Source organism: Theropithecus gelada, chromosome 15 (genome assembly GCF_003255815.1).
Source record: "Theropithecus gelada isolate Dixy chromosome 15, Tgel_1.0, whole genome shotgun sequence".
NCBI classification, from domain to species: Eukaryota; Metazoa; Chordata; class Mammalia; order Primates; family Cercopithecidae; genus Theropithecus; species Theropithecus gelada.
Genome location: NC_037683.1, coordinates 76,713,817 through 76,731,951, shown reverse-complemented (window position 1 = coordinate 76,731,951; position 18,135 = coordinate 76,713,817). Strand labels below are relative to the sequence as shown.

Here is an 18,135-nt window from a genome sequence, read left to right as displayed (position 1 = left end):
CACATAAACCAATGGAACATAATAGAGAACCCGGAAATAAAGCCACATATTTACAGCCAATTGATCTTTGACAAAATCGACAAGAACATACATTGAATTTTTTTTTTTAATTTTTATTTTTTTGTATTTTTGTAGAGATGGAGTTTTACCATGTTGGCCAGGCTGGTCTTGAACTCCTGACCTCTTGATCCGCAGCCTTGGCCTCCCAAAGTGCTGGGATTACAGGCGTGAGTCACCGTGCTCAGCCTAAAACTTTAATTCTATTCACGTTATTTATTTATTTTTTATTATACTTTAAGTTCTAGGGTACATGTGCACAATGTGCAGGTTTGTTACATATGTATACTTGTGCCATGTAGGTGTGCTGCACCCATCAACTCGTCAGCACCTATCAACTCGTCATATACATCAGGTATAACTCCCAATGCAATCCCTCCCCCCTCCCCCCTCCCCATAATAGGCCCCGGTGTGTGATGTTCCCCTTCCAGAGTCCAAGTGATCTCATTGTTCAATTCCCACCTATGAGTGAGAACATGCGGTGTTTGGTTTTCTGTTCTTGTGATAGTTTGCTGAGAATGATGGTTTCCAGCTGCATCCATGTCCCTACAAAGGACACGAACTCATCCTTTTTTATGGCTGCATAGTATTCCAAGGTATATATGTGCCACATTTTCTTAATCCAGTCTGTCACTGATGGACATTTGGGTTAATTCCAAGTCTTTGCTATTGTGAATAGTGCCGCAATAAACATACATGTGCATGTGTCTTTATAGAAGCATTATTTATAATCCTTTGGGTATATACCCAGTAAAGGGATGTCTGGGTCATATGGTATTTCTAGTTCTAGATCCTTGAGGAATCGCCATACTGTTTTCCACAATGGTTAAACCAGTTTACAATCCCACCAACAGTGTAAAAGTGTTCCTGTTTCTCCACATCCTCTCCAGCACCTGTTGTTTCCTGACTTTTTAATGATTGCCATTCTAACTGGTGTGAGATGGTATCTCATTGTGGTTTTGATTTGCATTTCTCTGATGGACAGTGGTGATGAGCATTTTTTTATGTACCTGTTGGCTGTATACATGTCTTCTTTTGAGAAATGTCTGTTCATATCCTTTGCCCACTTTTTGATGGAGTTGTTTTTTTCTTGTAAATTTGTTTGAGTTCTTTGTAGATTCTGGATATTAGCCTTTTGTCAGATGAGTAGATTGCAAAAATGTTCTCCCATTCTGTAGGTTGCCTGTTCACTCTGATGGTAGTTTCTTTTGCTGTGCAGAAGCTCTTTAGTTTAATTAGATCTCATTTGTCAATTTTGGCTTTTGTTGCCATTGCTTTTGGTGTTTTAGACATGAAGTCCTTGCCCATGCCTATGTCCTGAATGATATTACCTAGGTTTTCTTCTAGGGTTTTTATGGTTTTAGGTCTAACATTTAAGTCTCTAATCCATCTTGAATTAATTTTCATATAAGGAGTAAGGAAAGGATCCAGTTTCAGCTTTCTGCTTATGGCTAGCCAATTTTCCCAGCACCATTTATTAAATAGGGAATCCTTTCCCCATTTCTTGTTTTTGTCAGGTTTGTTAAAGATCAGATAGCTGTAGATGTGTGGTATTATTTCTGAGGGCTCTCTTCTGTTCCATTGGACTATATCTCTGTTTTGGTACCAGTACCATGCTGTTTTGGTTACTGTAGCCTTGTAGTATAGTTTGAAGTCAGGTAGTGTGATGCCTCCAGCTTTGTTCTTTTGACTTAGGATTGTCTTGGCGATGCGGGATCTTTTCTGGTTCCATATGAACTTTAAAGCAGTTTTTTCCAATTCTGTGAAGAAACTCATTGGTAGCTTGATGCGAGTGGCATTGAATCTATAAATTACCTTAGGCAGTATGGCCATTTTCACGATATTGATTCTTCCTATCCATGAGCATGGTATGTTCTTCCATTTGTTTGTGTCCTCTTTTATTTCACTGAGCAGTGGTTTGTAGTTCTCCTTGAAGAGGTCCTTTACATCCCTTGTAAGTTGGATTCCTAGGTATTTTATTCTCTTTGAAGCAATTGTGAATGGAAGTTCATTCATGATTTGCCTCTCTGTTTGTCTGTTACTGGTGTATAAGAATGCTTGTGATGTTTGCACATTAATTTTGTATCCTGAGACTTTGCTGAAGTTGCTCATCAGCTTAAAGAGATTTTGGGCTGAGACAATGGGGTTTTCTAAATATACAATCATGTCATCTGCAAACAGGGACAATTTGACTTCTTCTTTTCCTAACTGAATACCCTTTATTTCTTTCTCTTGCCTGATTGCCCTAGCCAGAACTTCCAACACTATTTTGAATGGGAGTGGTGAGAGAGGGCATCCCTGTCTTGTGCCAGTTTTCAAAGGGAATGCTTCCAGTTTTTGCCTACTCAGTATGATATTGGCTGTGAGTCTGTCATAAATAGCTCTTATTATTTTGAGATACGTTCCATCAATACCGAATTTATTGAGCGTTTTTAGCATGAAGGGCTGTTGAATTTTGTCAAAGGCTTTTTCTGCATCTATTGAGATAATCATGTGGTTTTTGTCTTTGGTTCTGTTTATATGCTGGATTACATTTATTGATTTGCGTATGGTGAACCAGCCTTGCATCCGAGGGATGAAGCCCACTTGATCATGGTGGATAAGCTTTTTGATGTGCTGCTGTATTCGGTTTGCCAGTATTTTTATTGAGGATTTTTGCATCGATGTTCATCAGGGATATTGGTCTAAAATTCTCTTTTTTTTGTTGTGTCTCTGCTAGGCTTTGGTATCAGGATGATGTTGGCCTCATAAAATGAGTTAGGGAGGATTCCCTCTTTTTCTATTGATTGGAATAGTTTCAGAAGGAATGGTACCAGCTCCTCCTTGTACCTCCAGTAGAATTCGGCTGTGAATCCGTCTGGTCCTGGACTTTTTTTGGTTGGTAGGCTATTAATTATTGCCTCAATTTCAGAGCCTGCTATTGGTCTATTCAGGGATTCAACTTCTTCCTGGTTTAGTCTTGGGAGAGTGTAAGTGTCCAGGAATTTATCCATTTCTTCTAGGTTTTCTAGTTTATTTGCGTAGAGGGGTTTATAGTATTCTCTGATAGTAGTTTGTATTTCTGTGGGGTCAGTGGTGATATCCCCTTTATCATTTTTTATTGCATCTATTTGATTCTTCTCTCTTTTCTTCTTTATTAGTCTTGCTAGCGGTCTATCAATTTTTTTGACCTTTCCAAAAAACCAACTCCTGGAATCATTGATTTTTTGGAGGGTTTTTTGTGTCTCTATCTCCTTCAGTTCTGCTCTGATCTTAGTTATTTCTTGCCTTCTGCTAGCTTTTGAATGTGTTTGCTCTTGCTTCTCTAGTTCTTTTAATTGTGATGTTAGGGTGTCAATTTTAGATCTTTCCTGCTTTCTCTTGTGGGCACTTAGTGCTATAAATTTCCCTCTACACACTGTTTTAAATGTGTCCCAGAGATTCTGGCATGTTGTATCTTTGTTCTCATTGGTATCAAAGAACATCTTTATTTTTGCCTTCATTTCGTTATGTACCCAGTAGTCATTCAGGAGCAGGTTGTTCAGTTTCCATGTAGTTGAGTGGTTTTTGATTGAGTTTCTTAGTCCTGAGTTCTAGTTTGATTGCACTGTGGTCTGAGAGACAGTTTGTTATAATTTCTGTTCGTTTACATTTGCTGAGGAGTGCTTTACTTCCAACTATGTGGTCAATTTTGGAATAAGTGTGATGTAGTGCTGAGAAGAATGTATATTCTGTTGATTTGGGGTGGAGAGTTCTGTAGATGTCCATTAGGTCCACTTGGTGGAGAGTTGAGTTCAATTCCTGGATATCCTTGTTAACTTTCTGTCTCATTGATCTGTCTAATGTTGACAGTGGGGTGTTCAAGTGTCCCATTGTTATTGTATGGGAGTCTAAGTCTCTTTGTAAGTCTCTAAGGACATGCTTTATGAATCTGGGTGCTCCTGTATTGGGCACATATATATTTAGGGTAGTTATCTCTTCTTGTTGAATTGATCCCTTTACCATTATGTAATGGCCTTCTTTTTCTCTTTTGATCTTTGATGGTTTAAAGTCTGTTTTATCAGAGATTAGGATTGCAACCCCTGCTTTTTTTGTTCTCCATTTGCTTGGTAGATCTTCCTCCATCCCTTTTATGTTGAGCCTATGTGTGTCTCTGCATGTGAGTCTCCTGAATACAGCAAACTGATGGGTCTTGACTCTTTATCCAATTTGCCAGTCTGTGTCTTTCAATTGGACCATTTGGTCCATTTACATTTAAGGTTAATATTGTTATGTGTGATCTTGATCCTGTCATTGTGATATTAGCTGGTTATTTTGCTCATTAGTTGATGCAGTTTCTTCCTAGCATCGATGGTCTTTACATTTTGGCATGTTTTTGCAATGGCTGGTATTGGTTGTTCCTTTCCATGTTTAGTGCTTCCTTCAGGGTCTCTTGTAGGGCAGGCCTGGTGGTGACAAAATCTCTAAGCATTTGCTTGTCTGTAAAGGATTTTATTTCTCCTTCACTTATGAAACTTAGTTTGGCTGGATATGAAATTCTGGGTTTAAAATTCTTTTCTTTAAGAATGTTGAATATCGGCCCCCACTGTCTTCTGGCTTATAGAGTTTCTGCCGAGAGATCTGCTGTGAGTCTGATGGGCTTCCCTTTGTGGGTAACCCGACCTTTCTCTCTGGCTGCCCTTAACATTTTTTCCTTCATTTCAGCTTTGGTGAATCTGACAATTATGTGTCTTGGGGTTGCTCTTCTCAAGGAATATCTTTGTGGCGTTCTTTGTATTTCCTCAATTTGAATGTTGGCCTGCCTTACTAGCTTGGAGAAGTTCTCCTGGATGATATCCTGAAGAGTGTTTTCCAACTTGGTTCCATTTTCCCCCTCACTTTCAGGCACACCAATCAGACATAAATTTGGTCTTTTCACATAATCCCATACTTCTTGGAGGCTTTGTTAATTTCTTTTTCCTTTTTTTTCTCTAGACTTCTCTTCTCGTTTCATTTCCTTCATTTGATCTTCAATCATTGATACTCTTTCTTCCAGTTGATCGAGTCGGTTAGTGAAGCTTGTGCATTTGTCACGTATTTCCCGTGTCATGGTTTTTATCTCTCTCAGTTCGTTTATGGCCTTCTCTGCATTGATTATTCTAGTTATCCATTCTTCCATTCTTTTTTCAAGATTTTGTGTTTCTTTGCACTGGTTACGTAGTTCCTCCTTTAGCTGTGCGAAATTTGATCCACAGAAGCCTTCTCTCAACTCGTTGAAGTCATTCTCCGTCCAGCTTTGATCAGTTGCTGGCGATGAGCTGCGTTCCTTTGGAGGGGGAGATGCGCTCTGATTTTTTGAATATCCAGCTTTTCTGCCCTGCTTTTTCCCCATCTTTGTGGTTTTATCTGCCTTTGGTCTTTGATGCTGGTGACATACTGATGGAGTTTTGGTGTGGGTGTCCTTTCTGTTTGTTAGTTTTCTTTCTAACAGTCAGGACCCTCAGCTGTACAGCTGTTGGAGATTGCTTGAGGTCCACTCCAGACCCTGTTTGCCTGGGTATCAGCAGCGGAGGCTGCAGAAGATAGAATATTGCTGAACAGCGAGTGCTGCTGTCTGATTCTTGCTCTGGAATCTTCATCTCAGGGGTGTACCCAGCCGTGTGAGGTGTTAGGTGTCGGTCTACACCTCAGTGGAAAATGCAGAAATCACCCATCTTCTGTGTCGCTCATGCTGGGAGCTGGAGGCTGGAGCTGTTCCTATTCGGCCATTTTCTGATCTGTCCTTGGATGAAAATTTTTCTTCTAAATTGCAGAGTAGAGAGGAAACTGGTTCTCTTTTATGGTTCACACTATTTATTCTGCTTTAATAGAATTTGTGGCCACTTCAAATTTGATGCTGGTTCTTTATTTTTCTGATTCACTTTTAGTTAGCTGTGTGATCTTGAGCAGGCTACTTAATCCCTCTGTGCCTCGGTTTCTTCATCTCAAAAGTTATCTTGGTATGGGATAGAATGCCAACTACAGCCACATTAGAAACAAACAAGTGGCCGGGCACGGTGGCTCAAGCCTGTAATCCCAGCACTTTGGGAGGCCGAGGCGGGTGGATCACGAGGTCAGGAGATCGAGACCATCCTGGCTAACATGGTGAAACCCCGTCTCTACTAAAAATACAAAAAACTAGCCGGGCGTGGTGGCGGGCGCCTGTAGTCCCAGCTACTCGGAGGCTGAGGCAGGAGAATGGCGTGAACCTGGGAGGCGGAGCTTGTAGTGAGCCGAGATCGTGCCACTGCACTCCAGCCTGGGTGACACAGCGCGAGACTCCGTCTCAAAAAAAAAAAAAAAAAAAGAAACAAACAAGTATGTCCATGCCACGAAGCCCGCGCTCTGCGTGGCAGCCCTGGAGACAGCCAAGCCCCCGCCTCCGCCCCCTGCCCAGCTCTGGCCGCCAGCCCCTGCCCGCCGATGCTGCGGTTTCCTAGACAGCCACATTGAAGTTTTTTAACATAAGAAAGGATTTATCCAAAGAACAGTAAGCCTATGACTTATTTTAGAGCTCTTATTGCTTATTTTTAAGGCAATATCCAACAAAATAACCCCAAACTTATTCACAAAGTAGCTTGAATTTTTTAAAAAGGGAGTATTGGGAAACTTAGTATAGTCTCTTAATATTATTTTTATTAAATCCAGTTAGCTCGTTCATTGTAGGAATTACTGCATAAGTTAAAACAAACCTTCCAAAGTAATTTTTCTCTTGGTCATCATAGAATTTTTTAATATGGAAAAAATAAAAACCATCTCTAATGCAATTTCTCAGAGAAGACCACCTTAATACTGTAGTATGTTATCTTTCAGGCTTCTTTTTATTTTGTGTATATAAAAGTATATACAAAAAAGTATATGAAACTTTTATAACTTTTATAAAAGTTCACTTTTATATATAAATATATATTATTTTATAAAATTAAGGTCATACTGTGCAGTTTGCTCTCCCGCTGTTTCATGAAGTATTACAGCATGGATAAATTTACTATATTAGGAAAATGTACTGCAAATGTGTTTTCCAATTGCTGAGTAGCATTCCATCATAAGGCTATATGTGTCTGAACAATCATTTTCCATTCTTCAGTCTTTTAAGTAACATTTTAGTGAACATAGTGAATATCCTCATGCATATTTATATTTATCTCCGATAAGTATCTTAGAATAAAAATAAAAGTTATGAACTATTTTAAAGGTTTTAATTCCAAAATGCTTTCTAGAAAAGCTGTGCCAGATTATATCTCAACAGCAATGCATAGGGATGTACATTTCATCATTTGCCAGTATTGGTCAGTATATTTTTATGTACTTTTGCCAAGTTGATAGGGGAGAGGTTATATATATTTTAATTTCCATTTCTTTTATTAATGTGATTGACTATATATTTGTTGGGTGTTTAGGGCGAGTATGTATATATGTGAAGTATGTCTTCCGTGATTTGCCTATCTTTATATATATATATATATATATATTTTTTTTTTTTTTTTACCAATTTATAAGAGCTCTCTATATTGAAAATAAGTAAATGATTAAGGTTTTTTTTTTTTTTTTTGAGACAGAGTCTTGCTCTGTCACCCAGGCTGGAGTGCAGTGGCCAGATCTGGGCTCACTGCAAGCTCCGCCTCCCGGGTTTACGCCATTCTCCTGTCTCAGCCTCCCAAGTAGCTGGGACTACAGGCGCCCCCCACCTCACCCGCCTAGTTTTTTGTATTTTTTAGTAGAGATGAGGTTTCACCGTGTTAGCCAGGATGGTCTTGATCTCCTGACCTCGTGATCTGCCCGTCTCGGCCTCCCAAAGTGCTGGGATTACAGGCTTGAGCCACCGCGCCCAGCCTTTCGATTTTAATTTTATAAACTTTGACATATGAAAGTTTTCTGTTGCATTTATACTTATTTATTCATTTTTTCTTATATTGTTTTATATTCAAGTTTTTATTTCAATTGACATGTAATATAAAAATGTGAGTTTTTTAACAACAAAAAACTCAAAGGAAATATGTTTTTAGTTCATGTGTTTTGAGCCCTTCTCAGTGGATTTGTGGTGTTTATTACAGCTATGGAAATGGAAATTATAGAAGTTCCATATTTAACAGCCTTATGTTTTTGATCCTAAAAGTAGCCTCTTTTGAAAAGGTTTGAAAACATACAAAAGCACACATATACTAAATTTTTCCCATTGATTGGAGGAAATTGAGAAATAATTTTGCTACAAATTAAATGTACAAAAAATATTGAAAATGGGTTTGTTTTAGGAATTTATGCGTATGATTGGCAATGATAAACAAGGACAGATGATCGTGTTCCATTTGATAGAACTTTTGAAGAATAATGGAAGATTACCAAGACCAGATGGATGCCCAGATGAGGTAACATTTTTTTTTTTTTTTAATCCATGGTAATCATGCATTTTATTTTACTTTTTACTCAAAGACTTCAGTTCACTTTCTGAAATTTAATTTGCGGAGCTTCCAGATAAACAGCATAATCAGATGACTGTGGAACAAGGCATAGTTATGACATGTACCCTGTATTGAAAATTAATGTCTTCCACCAATTAAAAGATGGTCCTTAGTGTTCCTTGTAATTTGGGTTTATTTTCTCCTTTACAGATTTATATGATCATGACAGAATGCTGGAACAATAATGTAAATCTACGCCCCTCCTTTAGAGATCTAGCTCTTCGAGTGGATCAAATAAGGGATAACATGGCTGGATGAAAGAAATGTCCTTCATTCTGAGAACAAAGTATATTTATAGAACAAAGTTTTCTATTTCACATTGCTGTGGACTATTATTACATATATCATTATTATATAAATCATGATGCTAGCCAGCAAAGATGTGAAAATATCTGCTCAAAACTTTCAAAGTTTAGTAAGTTTTTCTTCATGAGGTCACCAGTAAAAGACATTAATGAGAATTCCTTAGCAAGGAGTTTTGTAAGAAGTTTCTTAAACATTGTCAGTTAACATCACTCATGTCTGGCAAAAGAAAAAAAAAAAGACTTTTTCAACTCAGCTTTTTGAGATGTGAAAAAATTATTATGTAAATTTTGCGATGTTAAAGATGCACAGAATATGTATGTATAGTTTTTACCACAGTGGATGTATAATACCTTGGCATCTTGTGTGATGTTTTATACACATGAGGGCTGGTGTTCATTAATACTGTTTTCTAATTTTTCCATAGTTTATCTATAACTACTTCACTATACAAACAAATTAGATGTTCAGATAATTGAATAAGTACCTTTGTGTCCTTGTTCATTTATATCACTGGCCAGCATTATAAGCAGGTGTATACTTTTAGCTTGTGTACTGTAAATATTTTTCAAGTAAAGGGAACAAATGTCTAGTTTTATTTGTATAGGAAATTTCCCTGACCCTAAAGAATACATTTTGAAATGAAACAAGCTTACAAAGATATAATCTATTTTCTTATGGTTTCCCTTGTATCTATTTGTGGTGAATGTGTTTTTTAAATGGAACTATCTCCAAATTTTTCTAAGACTACTGTGAACAGTTTTCTTTTAAAATGTTGAGATTAAGAATGCGAGGAACATTGTCATCCTTTGAGCTGCTGACTGCCAATAAGATTCTTCAATCTCTGAGATCTATGCTCATGAATTAAATTTAAGCATAAGCCATAAAACAGATTGTTTTTAAAATGGATAGCACATTAAGAAGTGTAGCAGGTTAAGAATTTTTTCCTAAAGATTGTATATTTGAGGGGTTTCAGAACTTTGCGTTGCAGTCATAGAAGAGATTTATTTCCTTTTTAGAGGGAAAATGAGGTAAGTGAAAAAGTATGCTTGTTAATTTTATTCAAGAATGCCAGTAGAAAATTCATAATGTGTATCTTTAAGAAAAATGAGAGCATACATCTTTCCAATTAAGTATAAGAGGTTGTTCGTTGTTGTCATTTGTTATATTGCTACTCCACTTTAGACACCATACCTAAAATAAAATATGGTGGGTTTTTCGTGTGTGTGTGTGTGGGTTATTTATACAAAACTTAAAATACTTGCTATTTTGATTAAAAAGAAAATAGTTTCTTACTTTATTTTTAGTGGCATGTTCTACTTTTTTAAAACTTGTACTGAAGACTTCTCATTTTGGGTTGAAGGGAAGGAAAAGGAAGAAATGTTTTTTACATTCATTATACTTAAAGCATTTTAATAGTTCTGGATGCAGAAATAATCTAAAATGACAGTGAATTAGGTTTTAAAAAAGATTTTAGATTTTTTTGAAAATTTAATTTTTATTTAATTTGTAAAGACTCCTGAAGGATTTGTATATGCAACACAGTTAAGAGATTTTCCATTTTACTACCTTGCAAGTGAAAAATAGCCTATCATATAATATGCTTGATTCCAGATTTTCATACTAAAACTTAAGTACATACTTAAAAGTAAGTTCTTCTCAAGGATCTCTAACATTCTGTTTTTTAAAACAAGATGTGAACTAACTTTTCTTAAAGTTTTTAAAAAATGCTTCATCTTTTAGTTTTATATAAAGAATCCCACTACATTCTTGTTTTTAAAATGGGATGACTACCTTATTATAAAATTCCAAGTTTCCAAGAGACTTCTTTTCATTGAGGCTTCGTAAAGTTTTCCATTTTGATTCTGACTACACATAAAAATAAGCTAACCCTGTAGCTATTAAGTTGGTTTTGTACAAGAAACAGGTAAGTAATTATCATAGCAGTTAATGCCAAAATATTTTTTCACATTAATATTCTTCAGAAACAAGGGTAAAGGTATTCTTAGAATTATGTAATTCTGGCCGGGCGCGGTGGCTCAAGCCTGTAATCCCAGCACTTTGGGAGGCCGAGACGGGTGGATCACAAGGTCAGGAGATCGAGACCATCCTGGCTAACCCGGTGAAACCCCGTCTCTACTAAAAAATACAAAAAACTAGCCGGGTGAGGTGGCAGGCACCTGTAATCCCAGCTACTCGGGAGGCTGAGGCAGGAGAATGGCGTAAACCCGGGAGGCGGAGCTTGCAGTGAGCTGAGATCCGGCCACTGCACTCTAGCCTGGGCGACAGAGCGAGACTCCGTCTCAACAAAAAAAAAAAAAAAAAAAGAATTATGTAATTCTGTAACTTTACAGTATATTAAGTTATATAATCTTTATATAAATGATTTTCTTTTTCCATGGGTACTTGCTTGGAAAATAGTCACGTTTTCATGCTATTTATACATGCTGCCAGTAACACTGTAATTTGCTGTGAAAGAGCATTCTTTTAACCTAAGACTGCTACTTTACAGTCAAGTATAATTTTTATTACAACTATAACTTCTAGTATTTGAATTTTATTTAAACAGCTAGAAAATAGTTAGAAAATACCTACAGTTCTATATCTGTAGAGCCAATCTCCATGGTGGGTGTGGCATTATGTGCTCAATTTATTGAGACTATGTTAATTTCTTTACCATGTTCCCCCTAAATTGAAATAGTGATGTAGTAAATATTCAGAAGTGATTTTCTTTTGCATTTTTACCTAATCAAGGAAACGGGCCACACACATTGGTTTAGGGATGTTATGATAGTACCTTCCAGTTTTTAAGAAATGCTTCCTACAACTGCTATCAACCACTGTACTGTCTTTAATGAACATTGTTGTATCCCACCCTAATTCTTGTATTCAAATTATTTCTCATGAAAGTTTCTCTAATATTTCTAATGAAAGTTTCTCTAATTTTGGGGAATAATTTACTAAGAATCAGTTTGCTGTATATTAGAATGAATAATAACAGTAAGTCAGCAGGATTATCCAAACAAAAGACTAGGTTTTATGAGATAAGCTTGATTAATTAAGAAAAAAATTAATTAAAGTATGAATATCAGAAATACTGTGTGTTTACTCTCAGATTTTAGCTGGTTGGATTTAATATCAAGATAACTAGCTGCTAAATGTTTCATAATTCTGACAGTGATATTAGATTTCAAAATGACACCAAGAGAACGGAAAAACTACATTAGTCAAATCCATGTACGTATGTCATATAGCCTTTAACTTTTTAATCAGATTCTTAGTAAAATGCACATTATATGCCTAAATATTAAAATATTTACTTTTATAATCTTACCTTTTACTATAATATAAATAAAATTCTTCTTAGGTTAAAAAATTAATTCCAATTGTGTTTATGCCAGATAGCATTGCTTAGTTGCTGCAGGCTCTCAATACATTTCATTCTTTTTTATACTCTTTCACATTTTTAAGGAAAAGCCTTACCTCCAACTGAAACAACAGTCTTACTAATACGGTTTTAAAAGTTGTTAATGGCCATTATCTATTATAAGGCCTTTATTTATATAACAAATTGCTTAACATTTTATTTTGAATATAACTGTAACAGATTTTTAAAATGAGACCTTCAAAAGAGCTCTAAGAGTCCCTGTTCTAGTTATTTGCATTACAAGCTTCTGTGAATGTTTTAATTTTAATACCAGTAGTAGGAAGATAATGGCAGTAGAAGCACGCATATACATGCTATTTATTGAGGTAAAGTCATCTTTGAGCAGTGTGAACAGACAGAAGCATAGCTTTTAGATCTGAATGATTGGTAAATAACAACAAATAGATCAAGGTGGTATGGAAAAATGGTAGAGCAGGCATGTTATAGAGACAACAGGAAGCTAAGAAGGCAAATTATTCATTGCAGATGATAAGATCTTGTCAAACACTAAAAACACAAAGTGTGAAATGGAAAAATCTGTTGATCAGTTATTTATCTTTTCAAGCACAATTGTATACATAGATGAAAATGTTTAGGTGCTTTTCATACACAGATAATTAAATATATGGTATTTAATAATAAAAAAGTTTAAGGTCCTTCAAATACTTGAGGTATGTATTATGGAAACTCAGGGTATGAATATTCTAGGAGCATGTAATATAAGATTGTGAGTTGGAATTTATTTACTGAAATGAAAAACAATGAAGTTAAAGAAATCAAAGATACTAAAGCAAATGGAAAGATAACCTAACAAGGCACTCAATAATGAAAATACTTAGTGGAATACTACTTGAAGTATACAGATCATACTTTCTTCCTCTGCTTAATAATTTTGTTGAAGGTTGTTATTACAATGGGCTTTTATTGGCTATCCTAAATTTTAAGTATATTAGAACAAAATTTATTATTATGTCCTTAGTAACATTTAAGACCCCTCATTTTTGATTAGAGAAAAAAAGTTATTTACAGAATCAAAGACTTCATCTTGATTTTTAAGAAAAAATAACTGAATTCTCTAACACCACGAGTTAACAATTTTTTTTTTTTTTTTTTTTGAGACAGAGTTTTACTCTTGTTGTCCAGGCTGGAGTGCAATGGTGTGATCTCGGCTCACTGCAACCTCCGCCTCCTGGGTTCAAGCAATTCTCCTGCCTCAGCCTCCTGAATAGCTGGGATTACAGGTGCCCGCCACCACGCCTGGCTAATTTTTTGTATTTTTAGTAGAGACGGGGTTTCACCATGTTGGTCAGTCTGGTCTTGAACTCCTGGCCTCAGGTGATCCAACCGCCTCGACCTCCCAAAGTGCCGGGATGACAGGTGTGAGCCACTGCACCCAGCCCAGTTAACAATTTTAATCTACATAACCAAGGTATATAAGCCATCATGTGCAGGTTGTAGGGAGCCCACAGCTAAATGACAATAATTGGATTGTGTTGATTGTTAGCACTTACTGACTACAGTTAAGAGGCATTTAAAAATTAAAATAGTATTTCCCATAAATTGTCAGAATTTTTTAAAAAGCTGTTATAAATCCTTACTCCTATCAATAATTTTGAAGACAGTGTGAATCTCATGGTACCACTTTTTTACCTTTATTACTTTTATAACAGTGCTTTGCAGTTTGTTGAATAGAAACTCTTGATAATAAGAGTAAAGGTTGTTGACAAACTTGAAACTGAGTTTTACCTTCTTATTGAAGGACTTAGAAAAATGTTGAAGTTGAATCCTAGAACACTGAGCATACCATTATTCCTTAATAAGGCATCATTCATTTTAAAAGTTATTTCAGAGAAAGAAAATTCTAAAAATTGAGACTTTACTATACAGGACAATCCTTTTCTGAAACATAGTTTGGAAATCTGAAATCTAAAGAATGATGAACATTGTGCTAGGAAAAAAGAATTTCAGTTTCTATCATCTAAGATCATTCACATTTAATGGGAATTTTTTTCCAACATCTTCAGTTTCTCTTATTTTAAAACTACTGTCCTAAACGTGGAAGGTGAGAGTATGGACAACACAATCAAATGCCAAAAATACCTTGGTTCTAGTAATTGCCTAGGCCATTCTCTCATAGTTGCTCCAACAACTTAGCTATTTAACAATCAGATTCTTAGTAAAACATTTTTCTCTTTCTTAAAAAAAAAAGACTATCCATATTGCATACCACTTCAGACTTTTCTACATATGCATTCACCCATCAATACTGACAGTGCAAGCTATGTACAACTTCAGGTTGCATCAGATAACTCATATTAATAGGTATAGTAGTGAAAGTATGATCTCCAAAGTATATTTATAAAGTCCTAAATCTTGTTCAACATATTAAGAATAAAGAAGAGTAGATAAACTAATTATGGATGTAGCAAAGGAATCCTGGATAATCTTACTTGAGGGTGAATCCTGATGGTGTATCCATTTAGAATTCCCTGTTAAACATTCAGACAAAATTAAAAGATTACAACTTTCAGTTCTACTGCAGCTCTGGGAATATGAGCCCTAATCATAGTTTTCAGGGAGCCTAATTTGGTGTGGCCTCAAATAATCTCATCATCCATAAAGATCCCAGAGAAAGGTTATCTTGGACCTGGGGTAGTGAGAGTTGGAATTTCATATATTCTCTGTAGGGCATGATTTTTTCAGCAGACGTGTTATACCTCCAAGAGTGTGAAAATTGATGTTGGAGGATGAAAAAAATCATATAAAGCACAGAAATACAGTACAAAAACAGATACGCAGTGGTATTAGAGTGTCATGGTAGAGGAAATTAGGGAAAGATGTCTAAAATGTTCCTGGTGGGGAAGTTGGGGGAGGCTAATGCAAAAAAAAAGTTGAGAAACACTACTTTAGAGTGTGCTCATATGGACACAGGTCAAACTAGCACTACCTCAGAAATAACCTCAATATGATAGGGCAGATATGACAGTGTCAGAAAAGCTAAGAGTACTTGATCTTTAAATAAATACTTAAAATAATGTTACTGAGCCAAAAAAAAAATAGTTTACATGTAATCTTTTTAAAAAGTTACCTAATTTCACTCATACAGGAAAGCTCTGGCTGGCATCTAGTGCGTGCCCCTCTGGGATGAAGCTTCCAGAGGAAGGAACAGGCAGCAATCTTTGCTATTCTGCAGCCTCTGCTGGTGATACCCAGGCAAACAGCGCTGGAGTGGACCTCCAGCAAAATCCAGCAGACCTGCAGCACAGGGGCCTGACTGTTAGAAGGAATACTAACAAACAGAAAGGAACAGTATCAACATCAACAAAAAGGATGTCCACTCAGAGACCCCACCCAAAGGTCACCAACATGAACCAAAGGTAGATAAATCCACAAAGATGGGAAGAAACCAGCACTAAAAGGCTAAAAATTCCAAAAGCCAGAATGCCTCTTTTCTCCAAAGGATCAAAACTCCTCGCTAGCAAGGGAACAAAACTGGACAGAGAATGAGGTTGATGAATTGACAGAAGTAGGCTTCAGAAGGTGGGTAATAACAAACTCCTCTAAGCTAAAGGAGCATGTTCTAACCCAATGCAAGGAAGCTAAGAACATTGAAAAAAGGTTAGACAAATTGCTAATTACAATAACCAGTTTAGAGAAGAACATGAATGACATAATGGAGCTGAAAAAAACAGCACAAGAACTTCGTGAAGCATACACTGCCAAATCAGGCAGAAGAAAGGATACCAGATATTGCAGATCACTTTACTGAAGTAAAGTGAGAAGACAAGATTAGAGAAAAAAGAGTGAAAAGAAATGAACAAAGCCACCAAGAAATATGGGACTCTGTGAAAAGACCAAATCTATGTTTGGTGTACCTGAAAGTTGACAGGGAGAATGGAACCAAGTTGGAAAACACTCTTCAGGATATTATCCAGGAGAACTTCCCCAACCTAGCAAGACAGGCCAACATTCAAATTCAGGAAATACAGAGAACATCACAAAGATACTCCTTGAGAAGAGCAACCCCAAGACACATAATTGTCAGATTCACCAAGGTTGAAATGAAGGAAAAAATGTTAAGGGCAGCCAGAGAGAAAGGTCGGGTTGCCCACAAAGGGAAGCCCATCAGACTAAGAGCAGATCTCTCTGCAGAAATCCTACAAGCCAGAAGAGAGTGGGGGCCGATATTCAACATTCTTAAAAGAATTTTCAACCCAGAATTTCATATCCAGTCAAACAAAGCTTCATAAGTGAAGGAGAAATAAAATCCTTTACAAACAAGTAAATGTTGAAAGATTTTGTCACCATCGTGACTGCCTTACAAGAGCTACTAAAGGAAGCACTAAACATGGAAGGAATAACCAGTACCAGCCACTGCAAAAACATACCAAATTGTAAAGACCACCGACACTGTGAAGAAACTGCATCAACTAATGGGCAAAATAATCAGCTAACATCATAATGACAGGATCAAATTCACACATAACAATATTAACCTTAAATGTCAATGGGCTAAATGCCTCAATTAAAAGACACACACTGGCAAATTGGATAAGTGAAGAACCATCAGTGTGCTGTATTCAGGAGACCCATCTCACATGCAAAGACAAATATAGGCTCAAAATAAAGGAATGGAGGAATATTTACCAAGCAAATGGAAAGCAATAAAAATCAGGGGTTGCAATCCTAGTCTCTGATAAAACAGACTTTAAACCAACAAAGATCAAAAGAGACAAACAAGGGCACTATATAATGGTAAAGGGAATCAATGCAACAAGAAGAGCTAACTATCCTAAATATATATGCACCCAATACAGGAGCACCCAGATTCATAAAACAAGTTCTTAGAGATGTACAAAGAGACTTACACTCCCACATAATAACAGTGGGAGACTTTAACACCCCACTGTCAATATTAAACAGATCAATGAGACATAAAATTAATATCCAGGACATGAATTCAGCTCTGGACCAAGCAGACCTAATAGACATCTACAGAGCTCTGCACCACATAATTGGAAGTAAAACACTCCTCAGCAAATGCAAAAGAACAGAAATCAAAACAGTCTGTCAGACCAGAGTGCAATCAAATTAGAACTCAGGATTAAGAAACTCACTCAAAACCACACAACTACATGGAAACTGAGCAACCTGCTCCTGAATGACTACTGGGTACAAAACAAAATGAAGGCAGAAATAAAGATGTTCTTTGAAACCAATGAGAACAAAGAAACAATGTACCAGAATCTCTGGAACACATTTAAAGCAGTGTGTAGAGGGAAATTTATAGCACTAAATGCCCACAAGAGAAAGCAGGAAAGAGCTAACATTGACACCCTAACATCACAATTGAAAGAACTAGAGAAGCAAGAGCAAACAAATTAAAAAGCTAGCAGAAGATGAGAAATAACTAAGATCAGAGCAGAACTGAAGGAGACAGAGGCACAAAAAACCTTTCAAAAAAATCAATGAATCCAGGAGCTGGTTTTTTGAAAAAACAACAAAATAGATACACGGATAGCCAGATTAATAAACAAGAAAAGAGAGAAGAATCAAATAGACTCAATAAAAAATGATAAAGGGGATATCACCACCGACCCCACAGAAATACAAACTACCATCAGAGAATACTATAAACACCTCTATGCAAATAAACTAGAAAATCTAGAAGAAATGGATAAATTACTGGACACATACACCCTCCCAAGACTAAACCAGGAAGAAGTCAAATCCCTGAATAGACCAGTAACAACTTCTGAAATTGATGCAGTAATTAACAGCCTACCAACCAAAAAAGTCCAGGACCAGATGGATTCACAGCCAAATTCTACCAGAGATACAAAGAGGAGCTGGTACCATTCCTTCTGAAAGTATTCCAAACAATAGAAAAAG

At 36.4% G+C, this 18,135-nt stretch overlaps 1 protein-coding gene across 2 annotated transcripts in view; it reads left to right on the top strand.

Moving 5' to 3' along the window:
• Nucleotides 1–9,490, top strand: part of JAK2 (Janus kinase 2) — a 101,574-nt gene extending 92,084 nt beyond the window's left edge. For both annotated transcript variants that reach the window (XM_025360071.1, XM_025360072.1), the window contains exons 21-22: nucleotides 8,307–8,420; nucleotides 8,664–9,490. In XM_025360071.1, the coding sequence (XP_025215856.1) occupies nucleotides 8,307–8,420; nucleotides 8,664–8,771 (222 nt within the window). In that variant the 3' untranslated portion in view covers nucleotides 8,772–9,490. The remainder of the gene's footprint in view (nucleotides 1–8,306; nucleotides 8,421–8,663) is intronic.
• Nucleotides 9,491–18,135: the final 8,645 nt, after the last annotated feature.